General features: G+C 39.3%; 1 protein-coding gene across 2 annotated transcripts in view; it reads right to left on the reverse strand.

Moving 5' to 3' along the window:
• The window catches only part of USP18 (ubiquitin specific peptidase 18), a 51483-nt gene extending 27083 nt beyond the window's left edge, over window positions 1-24400 (reverse strand). The window contains exons 1-3 of one of the 2 annotated variants that reach the window (XM_043561488.1): window positions 24209-24400; window positions 9580-9839; window positions 8399-8495 (exon numbers count right to left, since the gene is read on the reverse strand). In XM_043561488.1, the coding sequence (XP_043417423.1) occupies window positions 8399-8495; window positions 9580-9637 (155 nt within the window). In that variant the 5' untranslated portion in view covers window positions 9638-9839; window positions 24209-24400. Of the gene's footprint in view, window positions 1-8398; window positions 8496-9579; window positions 9840-24208 lie in introns of those variants that run through there. The other variant, XM_043561489.1, reaches the window with a different exon arrangement.
• Between the last annotated feature and the right edge of the window lie 328 nt (window positions 24401-24728).

Raw genomic sequence — 24728 nt, forward strand, 5'->3', positions numbered from 1 at the left:
CCCTGATGAATATGGATGCAAAAATTCTCAATAAGACACAAACAAATCGAATTCAACAGCATATAAAAAGAATTATTCACCATGATCAAGTGGGATTCATTCCTGGGATGCAGGGCTGGTTCAACATTCGCAAATCAATCAACGTGATACATCACATTAATAAAAGAAAAGAAAAGACCCATATGATCCTGTCAATCGATGCAGAAAAAGCATTTGACAAAATTCAGCATCCTTTCTTAATAAAAACCCTCGAGAAAGGCAGGATAGAAGGAACATACTTAAAGATCATAAAAGCCATTTATGAAAAGCCCACAGCTAATATCATCCTCAATGGGGAAAAACTGACAGCTTTTTCCCTGAGATCAGGAACACGACAGGGATGCCCACTCTCCCCACTGTTGTTTAACACAGTGTTGGAAGTTCTAGCATCAGCAATCAGACAACAAAAGGAAATCAAAGGCATCAAAATTGGCAAAGATGAAGTCAAGCTTTCACTTTTTGCAGATGACATGGTATTATACATGGAAAATCCGATAGACTCCACCAAAAGTCTGCTAGAACTGATACATGAATTCAGCAAAGTTGCAGGATACAAAATCAATGTACAGAAATCAGTTGCATTCTTATACACTAATAATGAAGCAACAGAAAGACAAATAAAGAAACTGATCCCATTCACAATTGCACCAAGAAGCATAAAATACCTAGGAATAAACCTAACCAAAGATGTAAAAGATCTGTATGCTGAAAACTATAGAAAGCTTATGAAGGAAATTGAAGAAGATACAAAGAAATGGAAAAACATTCCGTGCTCATGGGTTATAAGAGTAAATATTGTTAAAATGTCAATACTACCCAAAGCTATCTACACATTCAATGCAATCCCAATCAAAATTGCACCAGCATTCTTCTCGAAGCTAGAACAAGCAATCCTAAAATTCATATGGAACCACAAAAGGCCCCGAATAGCCAAAGTAATTTTGAAGAAGAAGACCAAAGCAGGAGGCATCACAATCCCAGACTTTAGCCTCTACTACAAAGCTCTAATCATCAAGACAGCATGGTATTGGCACAAAAACAGACACATAGACCAATGGAATAGAATAGAAACCCCAGAACTAGACCCACAAAAGTATGGCCAACTAATCTTTGACAAAGCAGGAAAGAATATCCAATGGAAAAAAGACAGTCTCTTTAACAAATGGTGCTGGGAGAACTGGACAGCAACATGCAGAAGGATGAAACTAGACCACTTTCTTACACCATTCACAAAAATAAACTCAAAATGGATAAAGGACCTGAATGTGAGACAGGAAACCATCAAAACCCTAGAGGAGAAAGCAGGAAAAGACCTCTCTGACCTCAGCCACAGCAATTTCTTACTTGACACATCCCCAAAGGCAAGGGAATTAAAAGCAAAAATGAACTATTGGGACCTCATGAAGATAAAAAGCTTCTGCACAGCAAAGGAAACAACCAACAAAACTAAAAGGCAACCAACAGAATGGGAAAAGATATTTGCAAATGACATATGGGACAAAGGGCTAGTATCCAAAATCTATAAAGAACTCACCAAACTCCACACCCATAAAAACAAATAATCCAGTGAAGAAATGGGCAGAAAACATGAATAGACACTTCTCTAAAGAAGACATCCAGATGGCCAACAGGCACATGAAAAGATGCTCAACGTCGCTCCTCATCAGGGAAATACAAATCAAAACCACACTCAGATATCACCTCACGCCAGTCAGAGTGGCCAAAATGAACAAATCAGGAGACTATAGATGCTGGAGAGGATGTGGAGAAACGGGAACCCTCTTGCACTGTTGGTGGGAATGCAAATTGGTGCAGCCACTCTGGAAAACAGTGTGGAGGTTCCTCAAAAAATTAAAAATAGACCTACCCTATGACCCAGCAATAGCACTGCTAGGAATTTACCCAAGGGATACAGGAGTACTGATGCATAGGGGCACTTGTACCCCAATGTTTATAGCAGCACTCTCAACAATAGCCAAATTGTGGAAAGAGCCTAAATGTCCATCAACTGATGAATGGATAAAGAAATTGTGGTTTATATACACAATGGAATACTATGTGGCAATGAGAGAGAATGAAATATGGCCCTTTGTAGCAACAGGGATGAAACTGGAAAGTGTGATGCTAAGTGAAATAAGCCATACAAAGACAGATACCATGTTTTCACTCTTATGTGGATCCTGAGAAACTTAACAGAAACCCATGGGGAAGGGGAAGGAAAAAAAAAAAAAAGAAGTTAGTTGGGAGACAGCCAAAGCTTAAGACACTCTTAAAAACTGAGAACAAACTGATGGTTGATGGGGGGGGGGGGGGGGGGGGTGGTGGGAGGGAGGGTAGGGTAGGTGATGGGTATTGAAGAGGGTATCTTTTGGGATGAGCACTGGGTGTTGTATGGAAACCAATTTGACAATAAATTTCATATACTAATAAATAAATAAATAAATAGCACCTAGGGCACACACTAGGGTGATTATTCACTCTTCTCAGAGAGCATCTCCGAGAGGCAGCATTCACAGGAACACTTCTCTGGGAGTAAAGGACCAGCTTGTGCCATTTCCCTCCCCCACTCCTCAGCAGAAATACAGAACCACCTATGGGGGGGCAGCACAGCACCAAAACTAGCTGCCTAACTTGCATACACCATGCCCCACACCCCCATGCTCCAGTAACACAACTCTTTTCAGTCATTCTTGTCTCAGTCCCAATGTGGTGGGCCCCTCCTCCAGAAGACCAGCACAAACTTCTGCCCACACCACACCTCTTAACCAGAGAGTCCTGCAGGACCTCAGTTCCAGTGCAGTTGGTGACAGGTTTCACTTCACAAGCAGACCAGAGCATAACTAGCTAAAACTCAACATTCAGGGAATAACATTGCCCATAGCAGGCAAGGAGAGTCTTTTCAGACAACTGGCCTGAAAGACAGAGCAGCTGAAACACAACAGCAGGTGGCATGCAGCATACACTAGAGACACTCCCTGAAGTGGTAGGCCCTGGTCACTACATGCATCTCTTCATTAGGACATTACTTTCAGGAAGAGGAGACACAACTGGCTTTTCTATCACAGACAAGTAGGCAGAGATTTAGCCACAATTGGAAGACAGAGGAATTTATCCCAAATGAAAGAACAAGATAAGGCCACAGCCAGAGATCTAAGTGAAACAGATATAAGTAACATGCCTGAGGGAGAATTTAAAGCAATAATCATAAGGATATTCACTAGGCTTGAGAAAAAAATGACAGACATCAGTGAGACCCTTATTACAGAGATAAAAGAGTTAAAAAAGAATCAATCAGAGATGAAGAGTACAATAAATGAAATTAGAAACATGTCTGATGCAATGAACAGCAGGCTGCAAGAAACAGAGGAACAATTAATGACCTAGATGACAAAGTAAAGGAAAGCAATGAAACTGAACAAAGCAAAATTATGCAACATGAGAATAGATATAGAACTCAAAGACTTCATCAAATGTAATACCATTTTATTATAGGAGTCCCAGAAGAAGAGAGAGAAAGGGTGACAGAACATGTATGTGAAAAATAGCTAAAAACTTCCCTAATCTGGGGAAGGAAGCAGACATCCATATCCAGGAGGCACAGAGAACTCCCATCAAAATAAACAAAAGTGGGCCAATACCAAGACATACTGGAATTAAATTTGCAAAATATGATTAAAAAGAAAAACCTTAAAAACAGCAAGACCAAAGAGGTCATTAACTTACAAGGGGAAACTCATAAGGAGATTTTTCAACATAAACTTGGCAAGCCAGAAGTGAGGGGCATGATATATTCAAAGTGCTGAATGGGAAATATCTGCAGTCAAGAATACTCTATCCAGCAAGGCTACCATTCAGAATATAAGGAGAGATAAAGAGTTTCCCCAACAAACAAAAACTAAAGTAGTTTGTGACCACTAAACCAGCCCTGCAAGAAATATTAAAGAGAACTCTTTGAGTAGAAAGAAGAGGCCAAAGTGACAAAGACAAGATCAGAGAAAATCTTCCAGAAACAATGACAAAACAAGTAATAAAATGGCAATAAATAATACCTATCAATAATTACTTTGAATGTAAATGGACTAAATGTCCCAATCAAAAGACCTAAGATATTAGAATAGATTAAAAAACAACAACAACAAGACCAATCTATAAGCTACTTACAAGAGACTCATTTTAGACCTAAAGACACCTACAGATTGAAAGTGAGGGGGTGGAGAAACATTTATCATGCAAATAAATGTCAAAAGAAAGCTGGAGTGGCAATACCTGTATCAGATAAACTGGATTATAAAACAAAGACTGTAACAAAAGGCAAATGGGGGGGGGGGGGGCGGGTGGCTGGGTGGCTCAGTAGGTTAAATGTCCAACTCTTGATTTCAGCTCAGGTCATGATCTCATGGTTCATGAGATGGAGCCCTGTGTCAGGCTCTGCACTGACAGCAAGGAGCCTGCTTGGGATTCTCTTTTTCTCTTTCTCTGTCCTCCCCCCAGACCAATAACCTGCAAAGAAATTGAATAATCAAAAAACTCCCAAGAAACAAAAATCTAGAATCAGATGGCTTCATAAGTGAATTCTACGAAACATTTAAAGAAGAGTTAATACCTATTCTTCTCAAACGATCCCAGAAAATAGAAAAAGAAGGAAAACTTCCAAATTCATTCTATGAGGCCAGCATTACTGTGACACCAAAACACCACTAAAAAAAGCAAACTACAGGCTATTAACCCTGATGAACATGGATACAAATAAAATAAATACTAGCAAACTGAATCCAAACCTCAATAAAATACTAGCAAACGAAATCCAACAATACATTAAAACAATTATTCACCGTGAGCAAGTGGGATTTATGCTTGGGTTGCAAGGGTGATTCAATATTTACAAATCAATCATTGTGATAAATAACGCTAATAAAAGAAAGGATAAGAACCATATGATCCTCTCAATAGATGCAGAAAAAGCATTTGACAAAGTACAACATCCATTCATGATAAAAACCCTCAACAAAGTAGGGATAGAGGGAGCATACTTCAACATAATAAAGGTCATATATGAAAACCTCACAGCTAGCATCATCCTCAATGAGGAAAAGCTCTCAGTCAGGAAGAAGGTCAGGAACAACACAGGGATGTCCACTCTCACCACTGTTATTCAATGTAGTACTGGAAGTCCTAGCCATAGCAATCAGACAACACAAAGAAATAAAAGGCATCCAAAGTGGCATGGAGAATTCAAACGTTCACCATTTGCAGATGATATGACACTCTACGTAGAAAACCCTGAAGATTCCACACAAAAAAATGCTAGAACTGATACACGAATTCAGTAAAGTCACAGGATATAAAATCAACATACAGAAATCTTTTGCATTTCTATACACCAATAATAAAGCAGAAGAAAGAGAAACAGGGGTGCTTGTGTGGCTCAGTTGGTTAAGTGTCTGAATCTTGGTTTCAGCTCGGGTCTTGATCTCATGATTTTGTGAGTTCAAGTTCTACATCAGGCTCTGTGCTGATAGCATGGAGCCTGCTTGGGATTCTCAATCTCTCTCTCTCTTTCTCTCTCTCTCTCCTTCCCCTACTCACACTGTCTCTGTCTCTCTCAAAATAAATAAATAAACTTAAAAAAAAACTAAAGAGAAATGAAGGACTCAATCTCATTTACAATTGCACCTAGATTCCTAGATACCTAGGAATAAACCTAGGCACCAAAGAGGTGCAAGACCTATACTCTGTACTCTGAAAACTATACAACACTGGCAAAAGAAATTGAAGAGAACACAAAGAAATGGAAAAACGTTCCATGTTCATGGATTGGAAGAACAAATATTGTGAAAATGTCTACACTACCCAATGTAATATACACATTTAATGCAATCCCTATCAAAATACCAACAGCATTTTTCACAGAGCCAGAACAAACAATCCTAAAATTTGTATGTAACCACAAAAAGACTCTGAATATCCAAAGCAACCCTGGAAAACTCTTGGAGTTTTCCCTGGAAAAGAAAAGCAAAGCTGGAGGCATCACAATTCTGGACTTCAACTTATATTACAAAGCTGTAGTGATCAAGACAATAGGGTAATAGCACAAAAATGGACACATAGATCAGTGGAACAGAGTAGGAAACCCAAAAATAAACCCACAACTATATGGTTAATTAATCTTTGACAAAGCAGGAAAGACTATCCAATGGAAAAAAGACAATCTCTTCGACAAATGCTGTTGGGAAAACTGGACACCAACATGTGGAAGAATGAAACTGGACCACTTTCTTACACGACACACAAAAATAAATTCAAAATGGTGAAAATGTAAATGTGAGACCTGAGGCCATTAAAATCCTAGGGGATAACACAAGCAGTAATCTCTTTCACATCAGCCATAGCAACTTCATACTATAGGTATACTTGAGTCAAAGGAAATAAAAGCAAAAATAAACTGTTGGGACTTCATCAAAATAAAAAGCTTCCACACAGTGAAGGAAACAATCAACAAAACTAAAAGGCATTCTATGAAATGGGAAAAGATATTTGCAAATGACATATCTAATAAAGGGTTAGAATCCAAAACCTATAAAGAACTTATAAAATTCAACATCCAAAAAACAAATAATCCAATTTTAAAATGGGCAGAAGACATGAATTGACATTTTTCCAAAGAAGACATCCATATAGCCAACAGACACATGGAAAAATGCTCAATATCACTCATAACCAGGGAAATATAAATCAGAACTATGAGATATCACTTCACACCTATCAGAATGGCTACAATCAACAACAACAACAACACAACAGGTGTTGGCAAGGATGTGGAGAAAGAGGAGCCCTCCTGCACTATTGGTGGAAATGCAAACTAACACAGTTACTGTGGAAATCAGTGGAGGTTCCTCAAAAGAGGGGCGCCTGGGTGGCTCAGTCGGTTGAGTGTCTGACTTTGGCTCAGGTCATGATCTCACGGTCTGTGGGTTTGAGCCCCACGTTGGGCTGTGTGCTAACAGCTCAGAGCCTGGAGCCTGCTTCGGATTCTGTGTCACCCTCTCTCACTGCCCCTCCCCCGCTCATGCCCTCTCTCTCTCTCTCTCTCTCTCTGTCAAAAATAAACATTAAAAAAAAAGTTAAAAAAGAACTTCCAGCTATTGCACTACTAGGTATTTACCCAAAAGATACAAAAATACTAATTCAAAAGGATATATATACCCCAATATTTATAGCAATATTAACTACAACAGCCAAACTATGGAAACACCCCCCTGGTGTCTGACTGATGAATGGATAAAGAAGATATGGTATACATACAGGATGGAATATCACTCAGCCATAAAAAATAATTAAATCTTGCCATTTGCAACAACATGGAGCTACAGAGTACTATGCTACGTGAAAATAAGTCAGTCAAAGACAAATACCATATGATTTCACTCATATGTGGTATTTAAGAAACAAAACAAACAATCATAGGGGGAAAAAGAGAGGGGAAACTAAGAAACAGACTCTTAACTACATAGAACAAACTGATGGTTACCAGATGGGAGGTGGGGACAGGGGAATGGGTGAAACAAGTGAGGGGATTAAGGAGTGTATTTGTGATGAGCACAGGGTGTTGTATGGAAGTGTTGAATCACTATATTGTATACCTAAAACTAATATTACACTGTATGTTAACTAACTAGAATTTAAACTTTAAAAAAAGAGTCTAGGGACAAGAGAAAACCTTATTTAAAAACTAATTACAGGGGGCCTGGGGTGGCTCAGTTGGTTACGTGTCCAACTCTTGATTTTGGCTCAGGTCATGATGTCACAGTTCGTGAGTTTGAGCCCTGCGTTTGGCTCCACGCTGCTTGGGATTCTCTCACCCTCTCTCTCTCTGCCCCTACCCTGCTCACGCTCTCTGTCAAAATTAATTAGTAAATAAACATCTTTTAAAATAATGTGTGATAAAGTACATACATATGTAAATATATATACATACACATATACACTTTGTGTGTGTTCATGTTCTGTTTGAGAGGGCTCAATGGAGAGACTCAAGGACCTATTCATTGATTTACTCCTCTGAATTTGGTCTAGTCCCAACACTGTTTTAACCAAATCAGTGGCTGTCAATCCTGGCTGCACTTTACAATCACCTGGGGAGTCTAATGCCTAAGCCCCACCCCAGACCATCTGAAACCAAGTATCTGGTGGTGGAAACAGGCATTTATATTTCTTTTTAAACATCTTAGGTGATTATAGTGTGTATTCTAGAATGTGCAGAACAAGTTCTTTTCTCTGGCAACTTTCAAAAGAAGACTTAAAGTCACTGTGAAAAATTGAGTATTTGAAAATGTAAAATACACATGTTTATCAGCCTTACCTCTTCAATATCCTGGTGAAGCCCACATTCATAATTAATATCTGAATAAGGGAGTTAAGACAGCAGGTCTGTCCAATGTTGTGTAAACCAACCGGGCCTATATAAGAAAGAGGGAAAAAAATACTGAGGACAAGGGCAAGCTACAGGATTTAACAAAAATCAAATGTTTTTCTAAGATCTAAGGATATAAAATCCTGAAAAATACTCTCAGAGGTACAAATATTTCACTAAGGAGCATCCAAACAAATTGGAGAGGAGAGATAAAGCATTGGACTCTGAAAAGCGAAACAGGAGTAAAACTCTTAATAGGAAAAGAGAGCTGTCACAAGAAAGAGTATTACTCAGTGTCAAATGAGTAGTACAAGCAATTGTTATAAGAGCAAAGGCAAAGAAAGAAACATTATAGGAAGCATAACTGGAAGCATTATGAGTTCCTCCCACTCAAGTTGTTCCTTACAGAGTTGAGTCAGAATGGGCACCTATGGAGCTCAGAGATAAGAGTAATTTCTTAGCTAGTCTATTTCAGACTCCACTGGAAAGTCCCCTGCTCAGTCCCTACCATGTGGTTGAAGGAAATCAGAAAAAAAAATCTCTGGGGGAGATTCACTAATCTAGGCTGATCTCCAGAGGCTGGAAGCCAAAAGAACTTAAAAAGATAAGAAAAACAAAAGATAGCACTTTCCTAATGTACTAGCAACCAACCTCTCTTATCCCAACCCAACTTGGGCTCAGCAGACTACACAGGTGAGTAATTTAAGAGGGAGGGAATACCACTAATCTCAGCATTCCTGGGGAAAGGGTTTTTGTGTATATGAGATAGGGCATTAAGAAAAAAATCCAGGGACAGCAAGTAATCACAGATTTCAGCTCCTGAATTGGCAGGAGCACCTTGCCTCAAGACAGGCTAGCACATAGGTGTAACGGCAAAGGCAGGAACTAATGCTGACTGCTACTATATGCTAAGCATTAGTTTAAAGCAGTTTCCACAGATTATCTCAATTACCCCTCCCAACAACCTTATGCACTCAGTACTATGATTATTCCTATTTTACAGATGCAGAAATAAAGGCACAAGAAATCAGGAGTCATTAAACACAAAGCTTTACTGCTCCAGGGTACAGTAGATGAGCAAAGCATTTCTATGCAGTGAAAAAGAGAAAAAATATGAGAGATCTAATGACCATGAGGGCAGTCCAAGGCACTGAGGCGCTCCCTTAGCTCCTCCTTCTTCCTCTTCATATTGTTTTCTTCCTTCTTCTCAACGAGTTCTGCTGAGAAATGCTGAGACTCAGCCAGGATGCACTGGCAAATTTCCTCAGGAACCCCAACACCTGACCCTTTACTGATCACTCCAAAATTCCCAGGCCATGAGCTGTCTGGCCTGTCTTCAGGACTGCACACTTCCAGGAAGAGCTCTTATGAGTCAGCTTTGGTGGGAGCTCTGTGAAAACACACCACAGGTAGGTAAGAGAAGAGGGAAAGCATATTCATGTGATCAGTTCTGATTCCAAACAGCCAAGTCTTAGAGGGAAAGAAACGTTTGGCTTATAAAGTTCTAGGGCTAGCAATGACAGCTAGGCTAGACACTCCTTGCTTTTGTCCCCCACATTTCCATTTTTTCCTCTTCAGACCAGACTGCCATATTCTCTTTCCCCCAGGTTCTCTATTCTGGAAAAAAGCACAACGTTCACCAAGGGGGTCCAGACCAGAAACCTAGGTGTCTCCTTGCTCCTCACCTCCAGCCCAAACAATCATTGAGGACTGTCAATTCTACCACCTGAAGGCTGCTCATAAGGACTCTCCTTGCTATACATACCCTTGACTTCCTGGGAAGCCTGTCCTGGCTCCTCCAACAGGCCTACATGCTGTCTAGGTGTCCATGCACTTTGTACTCAGAGCTATTCAAATAATTGGTTCATTATGTTCTATTGTGGGGAATAGCTATCTCTCCACTTGTACTCTACAGTGGTGCACCACTCAGACTCCTCCTACAGGAGAGACACCATTTCTCAGGCTGAGGGGAGCACTGGTTGACAGCTCCCCAATGAGTCCCTGTCCATTAATTTACTGCAAGAAGAAATTTATCCCTATCCAATGACTGGACAATAGGGAGTATATATAAAAGCCTTACCACCTTGCCTCATGGTGAAATAGCTCTGAAGAGTCATCTAGCCCCAGAGCTCCCCTTAAGAGCAACTGAGTTCTCTGTTGCAAGTATTTGGCAGCTCAACTCCTCCCTCACCTTTCCCAGGTGTTGTTCCCAATGATACTCCCCAGTAAACCTCCCACATGCACATCTCAGAGTTTCAGCATCTGACCTGAGACCCTAAAACTGTGAGCATCTGGAAGTCAGGGAGTGTGTACTTTTAACTGATTCCCTTTCCCTTTGCACAGAACACAGTGGGCATTCAATAAATAACCACTGAACAAATGAATGAATTAACAAATGGGGACTTGCAGGGAACAAAAGAAATGTTTTCAAATAGCTAAAAGGCTATCATGTGGAAGAGACATAATAGGATTTAATTGGATTTCTTGTCTTTGGGGCATGGGGGTGGAAGAGATCAAAATACCTAATGTGTGAAAACTACAAAGAAATAGACTTCACTTCAAAATAAATAAGAACTTTCTCACAGCCAGCAAGCCAACTCCAGAAGCAGTAATTTGTTCCTTATATAGATACTTAAGCAGAGGCTGGGCTATCCCTTGAAAGAAATAGAGTGTAGAAAGGAATTGAACAGTAGGTGGAGGGTGAGATCTCTTGTTTCCTCCCAAATATGAAGCCTTTGATTCCTTCTAAATATTCACATTAATTCACATTAATTCACATTAATTTGACTGTGTCCCACTGAATTATGTGTTCTGGAGAATTAACATGGCAGATGGAATAAGAAATCACTGCTGTTTCTGGAGAAAAGAAAAACCCTTATACATACACAAATACCCACTAAGGAATATATATATATATATATATATATATATATATATATGTATATATATATATTATAATTTTAATACTGTTATTTTTCAAATAATGCTAACTTATGACAAATATTTATAAAATGCAGAAACGTAAAACAAAGAAAATATAAATCACTCATAATCCCAGGACCTAGGGATAATCACTACCTGGTATGTATCAATTTTTTTCCCATATATTTTTGATATGGTTGATATTTTACATTTTTCTCATTTCACATCATAACAAGAATTTTCCCAAGCTCTTTATAAATACTTTTATCAAAGCTTATTTGTTTATTTATTTTTGAGAGACAGAGAGAGCATTGGAGGGGCAGAGAGAGACAGAGAGACAGAATCCTAAGCAGGCTCTGCACTGTCAGCACAGAGCTCGATGAGGAGCTTGAACTCACGAACCATGAGATCATCACCTGAGCTGAAATCAAGAGTTGAATGTTTAACCAACTGAGCCATCCACGAATCCCTCTTTATAAATACTTTTTGATGACAAATATAGCAATAAAACATTGCTAAGTATTCTGGTTGTTTTTTGTTTCAATTTTTTACAACTATAACAAATGCTACACTGAACATTTTAAGGCAAAAACCTCTTCTCTACCTTTTCAATGTTTCCCATGCAAACTAAAGGTCCAGGGACACAATAAAACTCAGCTATAAATGAGATTACATTAACCACAGAACCCAAATTCCCCTAGTCTTTTACTTTCTCCTGACAACACAGACGTCAGCCACCTATAAATGTTCCCCAAGCATATTTTGGAATCTCAAGAAGAGTCTCTCATATGTTTTAGAATAAGATGACAACCACTGTACCCTGCCTCTACCCACCCCAGAGTATCCACCAAGTATCTGCAGGACACTGCTGGATGAAACAATCAATGAAACAATCAAGGTTTCCTCCTGTATCCAAGTTGGGGCTTGATATGGAAATGTGAGGCATGGCCAGCTCCTCCCACTGCCTTGTGCCCTTCGATTTCATCAAGTTCCTTCTGCAAGGATTTCAACTTCTGCCTGCAGCTGCTCTCTGCCCAGGTTTCTCAATCCTGTGCCCAGGTCTAAGCTGGGGAGCATAGACTACACTGTCTTCTCTATGTCTCCCTGCTCTCCACTCAGGGGCATATATGCAAGATTTCCTCAGTTGTCCCCCTGTCCCCAAGCAAATAAATCTGTGGCCCTCTAAGTTATCTGACCATCAGCAACAACCAGACATAAAATCAAGGTTTAGGACAGACTCTTAGACAAGGTCAAAGTGTACAAAGTTTAAGGTTCTTAATATATGTTGCTAAATGCCTTGCACCAGTTTATACTCTGACCAGCGGGCTATGAGCGATCCATCAGAACTCAATGGCTAAACGAAATAACCTAAGTTCATTTACGCTCACAAGGACATATTTTCATGGAAAAAAAGCAAGTTAGGAATTGGGTTTATTAAAGAAAAAAGGGTATGGTTTGAAATAAGGGGCATCTTGAGGCAAGGCAGGTAACATGCAAAAAAGATCAGTGGTTTTAGAGGAGGAGAATGTGAAGAAAAGTGTACAAAGGATTATATAAGCAGATTTGCATAGGTGAGCCCAAACTAGGACTGGAATAAAGTGTAAAAGTTCCAAAATTTTAATTTTTATAAAAAGTAACTAGTCACTAGTAGGCAGGGAAATGCAAATCATGACCGCATTTGACTATTCAATTGGCAACAATTAAGAATTCTGATGGAGCCAAATGTTAGAAGGAACATAGATAAATAGGATCGTTTATACACTACCAGGGGAGGAGTGTAAAATGGTATAATCACTTGAGAAAACAATTTGGCATCATCTTATAAAGTTAAACATTCACTTAACCTCAACCCAAAAATTCCAAAAGAAATTCTTACATGTCCCTGGAGATGTATACAAGAATGTTCACAGCAACACTGTTTACAACAGCAAAAACATGGGGAAAAAATCCAAGCACTCAACCCAATGGACAGAAGAATGGGTGCATAAGCTGTAATCAATGCATACAATGAAATAATATTCATCAGTTGTATATGAACAAACTATAGCATGTCACAATATGGTGACTCTTAGAAACATAATGTTGAGTCAAAATATATTCAAACTCAAGGAAAATGGAACATTGTGTTGCTTAGGCATCAATATATATATGTGTAATAAAGCTTTTAGATATCTATATATGTGTGTAATGAAAACCACAAGGATCAGGTGATGACCTCTGATTCAGAGACAGAGGGATGAGACAAGTGGAGAGCATGTTATTGTGTTATCGTACTATAGTAATAGTCTAGTTTGGGGATGAAGGGGTTTCATAAGTGTTTTATTATTAATTAGTTAAATAATTAATTGGAACTTGGAGTCAAGGCTAATGGTCTGAGGAAAACATGGTCTAACATAGGCCTAAAAAAATTTATTCTCAGGGTGCCTGGTTGGCTCAGTCGGTGTAGCATCCAACTTCGGCTCAGGTGGTAATCTTGCCACCACAACGGCCTTTGAGCTGATAGCATGGAGCCTGCTTCAGATTCTGTGTCTCCCTCTCTCTCTGCTCCTCCCCAGCTAGTGCCCTCTCTCTCTCTCTCTCAAAATTAAATAAACATTTTCAAAGATTTTTAATTCATTCTCTCTGCACAGAGCTCATGCCACAGCTCAAGGAGGTAAGGCAGAACACAACTGATGACAAATCTGAACTGCTGACAAATCACTCTGTGGATTTTCCCCAACAACACTCAGTTTTAACTGACTGTGATGAGGAGTCTTTAAAGGCAGAAGTGCTGCCACAAAGCTCTGTCTTCTCTTCTAGTGGAAAAAAATTAAGAAGTCAAACTAAGTTTGGGCATGCAGGCACTGTCCCCAAATATAGGAAGAATATCCAAATAGAAATGAGCTGAAGAAAGTCTGCCAAGCAGTGTACCAAATAAATAAAAATGAGCACACATTAAGCAACAAATAATAAAAGATATAATGTAAAAATCCTAAGTTTAGCATATGGAAAGATCATTCCTATTTATTCCTATTTTTTTATGAAAGTGGCACTGTATCCAGAAGAATTCTAAACATTATATGAAGACTTAAATTTTTCAGATGAAGTAGAAAAGCCCCAAAGTGTGGCTTCAATGTCATTATTCAACCAAGATCTGCTCTTTGGCTTCAACTCTGGCCTCAGCCTTTGAAAGTCCAATTAATAAAACACCCACTTTGGTGGCATTTCTGGTCCCCTTGGACTTGTGCATGATCAAGTGATTACTTTGGTAACCACCATATGTAATCAGTGTAACAAAAAAGGAGGTCATTTTGATTAGCTGTTAATATCTGAATATGCAGTTGCAAATACTACATGCATAATTGAGGGTGGAAAATCATATACTTTATATGTTTATATGTTTATACCTACAAAGGTAAGATGCTGAAATAATGGGTGGTTTAGGCCATTACCTTTATGTATAAAACTAATATTTTAAAATCTTAAAAAAAGATGGGGCGCCTGGGTGGCGCAGTCGGTTAAGCGTCCGACTTCAGCCAGGTCACGATCTCGCGGTCCGTGAGTTCGAGCCCCGCGTCAGGCTCTGGGCTGATGGCTCGGAGCCTGGAGCCTGTTTCCGATTCTGTGTCTCCCTCTCTCTCTGCCCCTCCCCCGTTCATGCTCTGTCTCTCTCTGTCCCAAAAATAAATAAACGTTGAAAAAAAAAATTAAAATCTTAAAAAAAGGAAAAGAAATTGAAAATTAATACATATATTAACAAGAATAAATTTGCTAAATAGTTTATGAAGAATATTATATCTTTTGGGGCTTACAATTATTTATTAAATTTAAAAAGTAATTTCAACTGTGCTTGCTTTGGCAGCACATATACTAAAAAGTAATTTCAACTAATAAAGTTAAGATTACATTACTTCTATGCTTTATAAAATTGCTACCACAGCATTCATAATACTAAATAAAATAATCTTTAAGAATTGTATTTAGGGGCACCTGGGTGGCTCAGTCGGTTTAAGCGTCTGACTCTTGATTTCATCTCAGGTCACAATATCACAGTTTGTGAGATGGAGCCCCACGTCGTTGGGCTCTGGGCTGGCAGTGTACAGCCTGCTTGGGATTCACTCTCCCCCTCTCTCTTCGCCACTCTCCTGCTCGTGTGTGCACACTCACTCTCTCTCTCTCTCTCTCTCAAAATAAATAAATGAACTTAAAAAAAAAGAATTGTATTTAAGCTTTATTCGCGATGCCATGAGTCTTTCAAGAAAAAAATCCTATTTGCAAATTCTTACATCTTGTAAAGACGAATTAAAAGCAGAATGTCAGCTTTACAACCTGAAATTATCATGAGGAGAAAAACTCCAAATATATATACTAAAAAATCAGTGATAAATCATCCCTCAGCCTAGGTATAATAAAGAATATTTTAAAATCTTTTAAAAGTTTAGAGAAAAATGAGGTACCCAAAACACAGTTTGTTCTCACTAGTCATACTTCAAAAACCACATACTACATAAGCTGGCTCAAGCACCCAGCTTTTTGCAGTGTTTAGTCTATTTATGAAAGCTAAAGACTGTTATCCAAATGACTGGTTAGATTGTCACTCAATTCAATAGTTGGAAATGAAACTTTTAAGATATGTCCAAACTATGAATCTTAGGGACAACATTGTTCTGGAAAATATGCTCCTAAAAATAATTTTCCTGAATTATATTCTGCTGGGCACACACAAACACACACACATAAAACAGTGATAACTTTAAATATGCCACTTCTATATCATGTACATCAGGTATCTATCTGAACAGGCAGAAAAAACTAGAATCTCTTTTAAATTTAAAAGTATGGTGGATTGATGGTGAATTCAGCCAGGATTCTCTCCTTGCAAATCTGATTGAAGAGATTTACAGACTGAAAAACAGTTTTCAAAATGTCAATGCCATCAACAGTGGATCAAGCAAGGTGTAGGCTATGAATGGTTTAGGAATCACATACACAGTCAGGGCTAGCTTCCTGAGTGTGCAAACTGTAGTTGCAGAGACCTGTATTCAAGACAGCCCAGGCCTGGTTTAATGCTTGCCTGTTACGGACTGGAAATTCTTAATATGTTTAACAAAGAGCCCCACATTTTTATTTTACCATAGGACCCACAAGTTAGAAGCCTGTCCTGCATACAGTATTTTGTTCATATCCTTCAGTATGTGTTCAGAAAGTAATCACAGCACAGAACAATGTAACAGAAATCCTTGGCTAAAGGAGAGAGAGAGCAGAGCAATTTCATGGCTCTTCATTAGTTTGATATTGTCCTGTTGGGTACTCACATAACATGTTCAAACACTATGGAATGACAGACATTAAGTGCTTAGAAGGCTACTCTACCCACACAAAAAAAGCCTTAATACTATAGTTTGCAAAACTTAGTGCCTGCGGTTTGTTCACTGGAACCTACTGAAGTAACCAAACAAAAAGTCATCTTGAGAATTCAAATACTTCTCATATGATACCTGCTGTAAGATCCTCCTGACCTTCAATTCCAATGAAGATGCTAAAATTGGTGTGCATTTAAGGTGAGGGGCAGATGGACTCAACCGTAACCAAATATTGATTTTAACACTCAGCCCTTTAGTGTTCTGCCAAAAGGTGCCAAAAAGTAGGCAGACGCTGTCGTGACTACAAAACACAAACTTGTGTAAAAGTTTTTCTGAATATATAGTAATTTTCAACTAGTGGATACTAAAAGTGCAACTGTTATTTTGAGGAGGGTGGGGTCCTGATTTTTTGTTTTGTTCTGCTAAAATATTGGGAACCACTGATCTTATGTCTTGCTATTTAGAAAAGCAGATCAGCATCACCTGGAAGTCTGTTTAAAAGAATATTAGGGGGCGCCTGGGTGGCTCAGTCAGTTAAGCATCCAACTTCGGCTCAGGTCATGATCTCACGGTTCGTGGGTTCAAGCCCTGCATCGGGCTCTGTGCTGACAGCTCAAAGCCTAGAGCCTGTTTTGGGTTCTGTGTATCCCTCTCTCTCTGCCCCTCCCCTGTTCATGCTCTGTCTCTGTCTCAAGAATAAATAAACATTAAAAAAAAAAGAATATTAGGCCCCAATACAGACCTAGTGAATTGGAATCTGCATTTTGACAAGATTCTTGGCTATCTATTTACACATTAAAGTTTGAGAAGATGTTCTAGACAAGTACTAAAGCTTAGGATGTCAAGTGTTGACCAGTGACATACAGGTTTCAATGCAGGACAACAACCTTCAATTAGTTTCATGAAGATTGTTCTCAGTGTTAGTTTCCTTAAAGGTGCATGATTTCCTGGTTGCTTTATTTGTATTTAAGAAATCCATTAGTGAAAACCTTATGGTGCTTATTTGTAGAGATACAGAAGATAGAAAGCTCTTGGTCCAGGTATAGCAGCACCAATCAACTTTCCATACTTACCCCCACTGCACAAGCATTCCACATTCTGCCACTGGGAGTAAACGCTGCTACACAGCCTGAACACAAATTTGGCAACATGTATCACAATCTCAACAATGATCATAGTGGACATCTGTCATTTCTGCCAGCCCACTTACCCTCCTTTGGGTAGCAGAATCACCTTTTCATTTCAAAAACTATCTCCATTTTCATACTCTGATGATTCAGTACAGCCCTTCCCAACTCCTCACACCCACTCCCTGGCTCAAATAACCCAGGTCTGACCACATAGTGTCCTTGGTGGCTGTTTTAGCAATGATCATGTGACGCAATCAGAGCTGATCATAAACTTGTTAGATGGCGCTTTAAGCTGTAAGAACATAAATCAGACCATCCTTTCCACCACAGAAAGGAAACTCAGGGGCAACTGGGTGGCTCAGTCAGTTAAGTGTCTGACTTCTGCTCAGGTCATGATATCGTGGTCCATGAGTTTGAGCCCTGCATCAGACCCTGTGCTGCAGCCTGCTTCAAGTTCTGTGTCTCCCTCTCTGTCAGTCCCCTGCTTGTGCTCTGTCTCTCAAAAATAAATAAACATTTAAAAACAAAAAACAAAAAAAACGAAAACCCATCAGCCAAAGAAGAGTCAGTGACAGGAAACAGAACCAAGTAATGGGAGAAACACTGAGACAGAATCCTGAGGCCAACAGCTTAAGAACTGGATCCAACCAAGCCTCAGGCTGCCTGCCCACCAAACTTCTCCACTCAGGGTCTCCTCTGCTGTTTTTAAAATTAGTTTGAAATGGTTCCCTGTCACTTGTAGCTGAAAGAGTACCAATTAATATTGATTAAGAAAATAACAAATGGGTGAAATAGGTGATGGGGATTAAGGAGTGCACTTGCTGTAATGAGCAGTGGGTAATGTATGGAATTGTTGAATCACTATATCATACACCTGAAATTAATATAACACTGTATGTTAACTATACTGGAATTAAAATAAAAGCTTGGGGCACCTGGGTGGCTCAGTAGGTTGAGCATCCAACTTCAGCTTAAGCCACGATCTCACAGTTTGTGAGTTTGAGTCCCACATCAAGCTTGCTACTGTCGGCCCAGAGCCCGCTTTGGAACCTCTGTTCCTCTCTCTCTGCCCCTCCCCTGTCACGTACTTTATCTCAAGAATAAATAAAACATAATAAAAAGTTAATAAAAAAATAATAATCAGAGATACAAAGATCTACATAAGAAATTCATTTTTATGGCTTGTTTTCTTTATGCTTTACAAAAAAGTAAAGTGAAATACTGATGAGGAAAAGTGCAGCATTTAGGAGACTCTGGTGAAATCATTCCATTTCCATTTTGTCTATTCTTTTAAATATCTTTTTGTTCCTCCTTAATTAACACTAGATAATTTTGGGGGCACCTGGGTAGCCCGGTCAGTAGAGCTTCAGACTCTTGCTCTGGCTCAGGTCATGGTCTCACAGTTGGTGGGATGGAATCCCACACGGGGCTCCGTGCTATTAGCATGGGGATTGTCTCTCTCCTCTCTGCCCCTCCCCCCCCCCCCCCCCCCCCCCGTTCACTCATGCATGTTCTCTCTCTCTCAAAATAAACAAACATTTCAAAAAACAAAAACACTATTTTATTTCTCAAAGTGGAATTTTTTGTTGTTGTCAACTGCCAAAAAATAAAAGTATGCTTTCAAATTCAAGAGCTATGGCACTATTTATAATGGCAAAAAAAAAAAAAAAAAAGGAAATTCAACAATAAAAGTAAATTATGACCCACTCATAAAATGAAATACTATGGTGACTTTAAAATCATTTTAGACTAATAGAGATGGGGAGATGACTATAACGTTTCATTGAATAAAAAAGAAATTATAAAAATATCATATGGTATAAACCTAATTTTTTTTCAATATGAATTAACTACAGAAAGAGAGAGACGGTGGGAGAGAGGAAAGACTAGGATGAAATATACCAAAAATGTCGTTAAAAAGTAACTCTTATTGGCGGAATTACAAAACATTTTTTCCTTTTTTTAAATTATTTCTCTTAACTTCCAAACTTCTTATAATTAGTTAATATGTAATTTTAAAACAAGCAATAATTCGGGGTGCCTGGGTGGCTCAGTCAGATGAACGTCTGACTTCAGCTCAGGTCACGATCTCATGGTTGAGAATTCAAGCTCCGTGTCAGGCTCTGTGCTGACAGCTCGGAGACTGGAGCCTGCTTCAGATTCTGTGTCTCCCTTTCTCTGCCCCTCCCCTGCTCAATGCTCTGTCTAGCTCTGTCTCAAAAATAAATACAAACATTAAAAAAATTTTTTTAATTTTAAAATAAACAATAATTCATTTGGGGGATAGATTTAATATCTCTTAAGGGAATCCTTGGATGGCAATAGTGTTCCTATTTCAAGATCCAAAAAATTGATGAATTAGGGATGAGAAGCGTTCAAATTTCTTAATTCTTTTACAAAATGTGAAGGAAAGGAGAAAATCTGAAGTTGGGAAACACCTAAATATATAAGCAGCATACATTAATAAATTCATGTTAAATGACTCAGATAGTAAGCTCTTTTACTTAGTGTTTATTCTCAATACTCAAATAGTCTTAATAGTCTCTTAATAAATTAAATAAATAAATAAAAACAGTCTCATAAATAGTCATGAGGCTCAGCCTGGAGGGTTAAACTGAAAGAGAAATGATGGCAGTTGGCAATCTCATGAGCAAGAAATAGGATTTTAAGATCAAATTCAGGGAAATCTGATAAAACAGAGAGTACAAAAGAACCAGGATGTTTTTTTTTTTAATTTTTCAAATATGTATTTATTTTTGAGAGACAGAGTGTGAGTGGGGAGGGGCAGAGAGAGACACAGAATCCAAAGCAGGCTCCGGGCTCTGAGATGTCAGCATAGAACCTGACGAGGGGCTTGAACTCACGAACTGTGAGATTATGACCTGAGCCAAAGTCAGACACTTAACTGACTGAGCCACCCAGGTGCCCCTAGGCTGTATTTTTTAACGACATTGTTCTGTACTCCGCCAAGACCTCAAAACTACTTATGTCAGCCAAATATGGCAGTAAAACCCAATGGAGAGTATCCTTTGGTCAGGCTGGCAGGCCAGACCCCAAAAAGGGCAATCTTCAGAGTTGATCACAGAGGGGAAATAGGTAGGTGGGGCTACAAAAGGAAGGAAAGTGAAACCTAACTAAGAAGGATGGAGAAAGGCAGAGTGGGCACAGAACATGCAGTTGAGCTAAGCAGGTAATGATAAGCACCCAGCAGAAAAAAAAGGATGGTTTTGTTCCAAGAAAGGTGAATTTTCAAACTTAAGTCCTGACTCAAAAAACTGGCTCCAACAGAGGATTTTTAGTGAAATCATTCTGTATAATACTATAATGGTAGATATATGTCATATATTTGTCAAAACTCATATAATGTACACCAGGAATAAACCCTATTATAAAATATGAACTTTCAATGATAATGATGTGTCACCGTAGGTTCATCAGTTGCAGCAAATGCACCACTTTGGTGCCAGATGTTGATAATGGTTGAGATAGGGACAGGGCATGGGGATGGGTATATGGGAACTCTGTACTTCCCACTCAACTTTGTTGTGAACCTAAAATTGCCCTAAAAAATAAAGGCTATTTTTTAATGGTTTTTGGTCCCAAAGAAATTAACTTAGCTCCCAACTTTTCCCAAATTTTTTACCCTTAAAATAAGTAGATGTGAATGACAGAAACAGGTGGCTTAAGTACACCATCATTGTAGCCACAGAATCCATCAATCTTCTAAGAAACAGCAAAAAATATGATGCAGGAAACCTAGGTGGTCCCAGTCTCTAACTGGGCTCTTCCCCTACAACTAGACTCTCCACAAGGAAAACTGACTCTCTCTTTAAATGCCCCAAGAGGAACAAAATTAACATGCCTAGAACATGATACAAGCCACCTCAAAGTCTTCCCAATCCAATCCATCACGGCAACAATAAATTTAGAACCCATCCTTAACCATCTGTTGTATGTTTCTCGAGTAATGGTAATGTGCTAGGTACACAAATTATAACACACCAGATGAAATCCCAAATAAGAGGGAATCTTGGTGCTACTCTCTCTCACAGCCCATGTTAAAGGCGTTAGGACTTCTTTAAAGCTGTGTACATGTTAAACATTTTTCCCTTTGCAAGCCCATCATTGTGTAAAAGTGCCAAAAGTGCAATATATTTTTATAGTGAAAAAGGATAATCAAAACAAAGTCTTTTTTTAAGTTTATTTATTTGAGAGAGAGCACACCCGCATACACTTGTGTAAGAGAGAGAGGAATGGGTGGGGGTGGGGTGGGGGGAAGAGCAGGGAACACATAGAATATCCCAAGCAGGTCAGTGCAGAGTCCAACCCAGAACTTGAACTCACAAACCAAACAGTGAGATCATGTCCTGAACCAAAATCAAGAGTCCGATGCTTAACCAACTGAGCCACCTAGGTGCCCCAAAACTTTAAGTTCTTTGATAGTGCTCCATAAATCAAGATGGAACTGTATACCCATTGTTACTTTCCTACCCATTTTGTTCCTATGAACACATTAGATGGCCTAAATATCTAGATTTAACACCTCCCCCCACCCCACCCTGCCTCACTCTGCACATAACACTAAAAAGAAATCTTTTAAAATACATGCCTTGTTCAGGGGCACTTGGGTGGCTCAGTCAGTTAAGCATCCAACTCTTGGTTTGGGCTCAGGTCATGATCTCACAGTTCTTGAGTTTGAGCCCCCCATCGGGCTCTCTGCTGTCAGTACAGAGCCTGCTTCACCTTCTCTCCCCATCTCTCTGTCCCTCCCCCCCTCAAAATAAATGAACATTAAAAAAAATTAAATATTTGCCTTGTTCAAACCATAAGAGACTCTTTTTTTTATATGAAATTTATTGCCAAATTGGTTCCATACAACACCCAGTGCTCATCTCAACAGGTGCCCACCTCAATGCCCATCACCCACCCTCCCCTCCATCCCACCCCCCATCAACCCTCAGTTTATTTTCAGTTTTTAAGAGTCTCTTATGGTTTGGCTCTCTCCCTCTCTAACTTCTTTTTTCCTTCCCCTCTCCCATGGTCTTCTGTTAAATTTCTCAGGCTCTTAAATACAGAAAACAAACTGAGGGTTGCTGGAGGGGAGGCACGTGGGGGGATGGGATAAATGGGTGATGGGCATTAAGGAGGGCACTTTTTTGGGGTGAGCACTGGGTGTTATATGTAAGTGATGAATCACTGGGTTCTTCTGAAATCAATATTGCACTTGTATGTGCAGTATTTAAATATATATGTTAATTTGCCTTGTTTTCTGAAACAATTTCAAAGTATAACTATCTCAATGCTGTAAAACATGTAGTTAAAGCCATTGCTTGCATTTTCAAACACTTGGAAACCAGATTTGCAAGAGTCATAGAATGAAGTTTTATGTTTAAATATCTAAATTTAAGTTTCTTCCAGGAAAAGAAGGCAAGGTTGGAGGGGGATTAAGACTAAAATACTCTGATTTGCACAAATCTTTCAAATTTCTCTATATATATATGCCCGCTGACCTAGCAATTCCACTTCTGGGAATTTTCTACAAATATATATGTATATTCACATGAATGTGAACATAAAATGATATTCACTGCTACATCATCTATACCAGTAAAAACTGGAAAAAACCTAAATGCTCCTGAATTGTTTAAATAAATGATGTACAAGGAGCACCTGGGTGGCTCAGTTGGTTGAGCGTCCAACTTCAGCTCAGCTCATGATCTCACACAGTTCGTGGGTTTGGGCCCCATGTGGGGCTCTGTGCTGACAGCTCAGAGCCTGGAGCCTGCTTCGGATTCTGTATCTCCCTCTCTCTCTGCCCCTCCCCCACTCGCACTATGTCCAAAAATAAATAAAGCATTTTTTAAAAAATTTTTAAATGATGTACTTGCCTTATTACGTACCAATTGTTTTTAATGAGATTAACATATCTGTATGTCTTGTCATTAAAAGATGTCCATCATGCTCAACAGATCACTTAACAAAGTGGGAAAAGGTAAATTACAAAACAATTTTAAAGTCTGCTTTATATGAAAATTTCTTGTAAAGTATACACAAAAATGATACTGTGTTGAGGATTAAGAGAAATTTCGGTTTCTACTTTACACATCTGCCTGCATTGTTTCAAATTTTTTACAAGCTTGCAACACTTTTGTAGTTTCTTTTGAAATTAAACACGAAATGCAAGAAGTCTAAATATATCAGGTTGAAAAAATGAACTGGGCCAATATATATATGAAATGAATATACACCATTACTATCATTTGCTAAATCCAAATTAATTCCTTGATTGCCCGTGTGGCATCTCAGCAAAGCCCCTCACATGTCGTTCCTGGAAAGAAAGCTTCCAAAATTAGCACCAAACTTGCCTCAATTTCCACAGAAGCGTCAAACCTCCACTGCGAATTTCGATCCAGGGGAAATTGAGAAATAGCTTCTCTATCCCTGTCCGCGCTGAGCTCACTCCGCGGGAAAACGCGCAGGGAGCGCACAGCCCCGGCGGCGTGCACAGTCAACTGGCCAGGTGCTCAACCCGGAGCTGTAGAGCGTCTGCAGCTCACGCCCCGCCCACCGAGGCTGCCCAGCTTTCGTTTCCCTTGAATGGAAAGTGAAACTCAGCGAAAGGCGGAGCGCTCCCGCGATCCTACGCGCTGGGAAGAGGAATGAAGCTCCGCCCTCACCCAGGAGCGCCAGCTACCATGCTAGCCCCTGGGCGTTTTCGCGCTTGAGGATGTGTGCCATGCTTGCTGTCTGTGCGGTTTGCCTACGTTTCGTGAATACACGTGTCTTTTTATTTTATTTATTTATTGTTGAAATTTTACGATCCCTGTAATTAGGATGTGTCTTACAATCGTCTGGCGTTTCATAGTATACATAACAACATTCTGT

This window comes from Prionailurus bengalensis, chromosome B4 (genome assembly GCF_016509475.1).
Source record: "Prionailurus bengalensis isolate Pbe53 chromosome B4, Fcat_Pben_1.1_paternal_pri, whole genome shotgun sequence".
In the NCBI taxonomy this organism is placed as follows: Eukaryota; Metazoa; Chordata; class Mammalia; order Carnivora; family Felidae; genus Prionailurus; species Prionailurus bengalensis.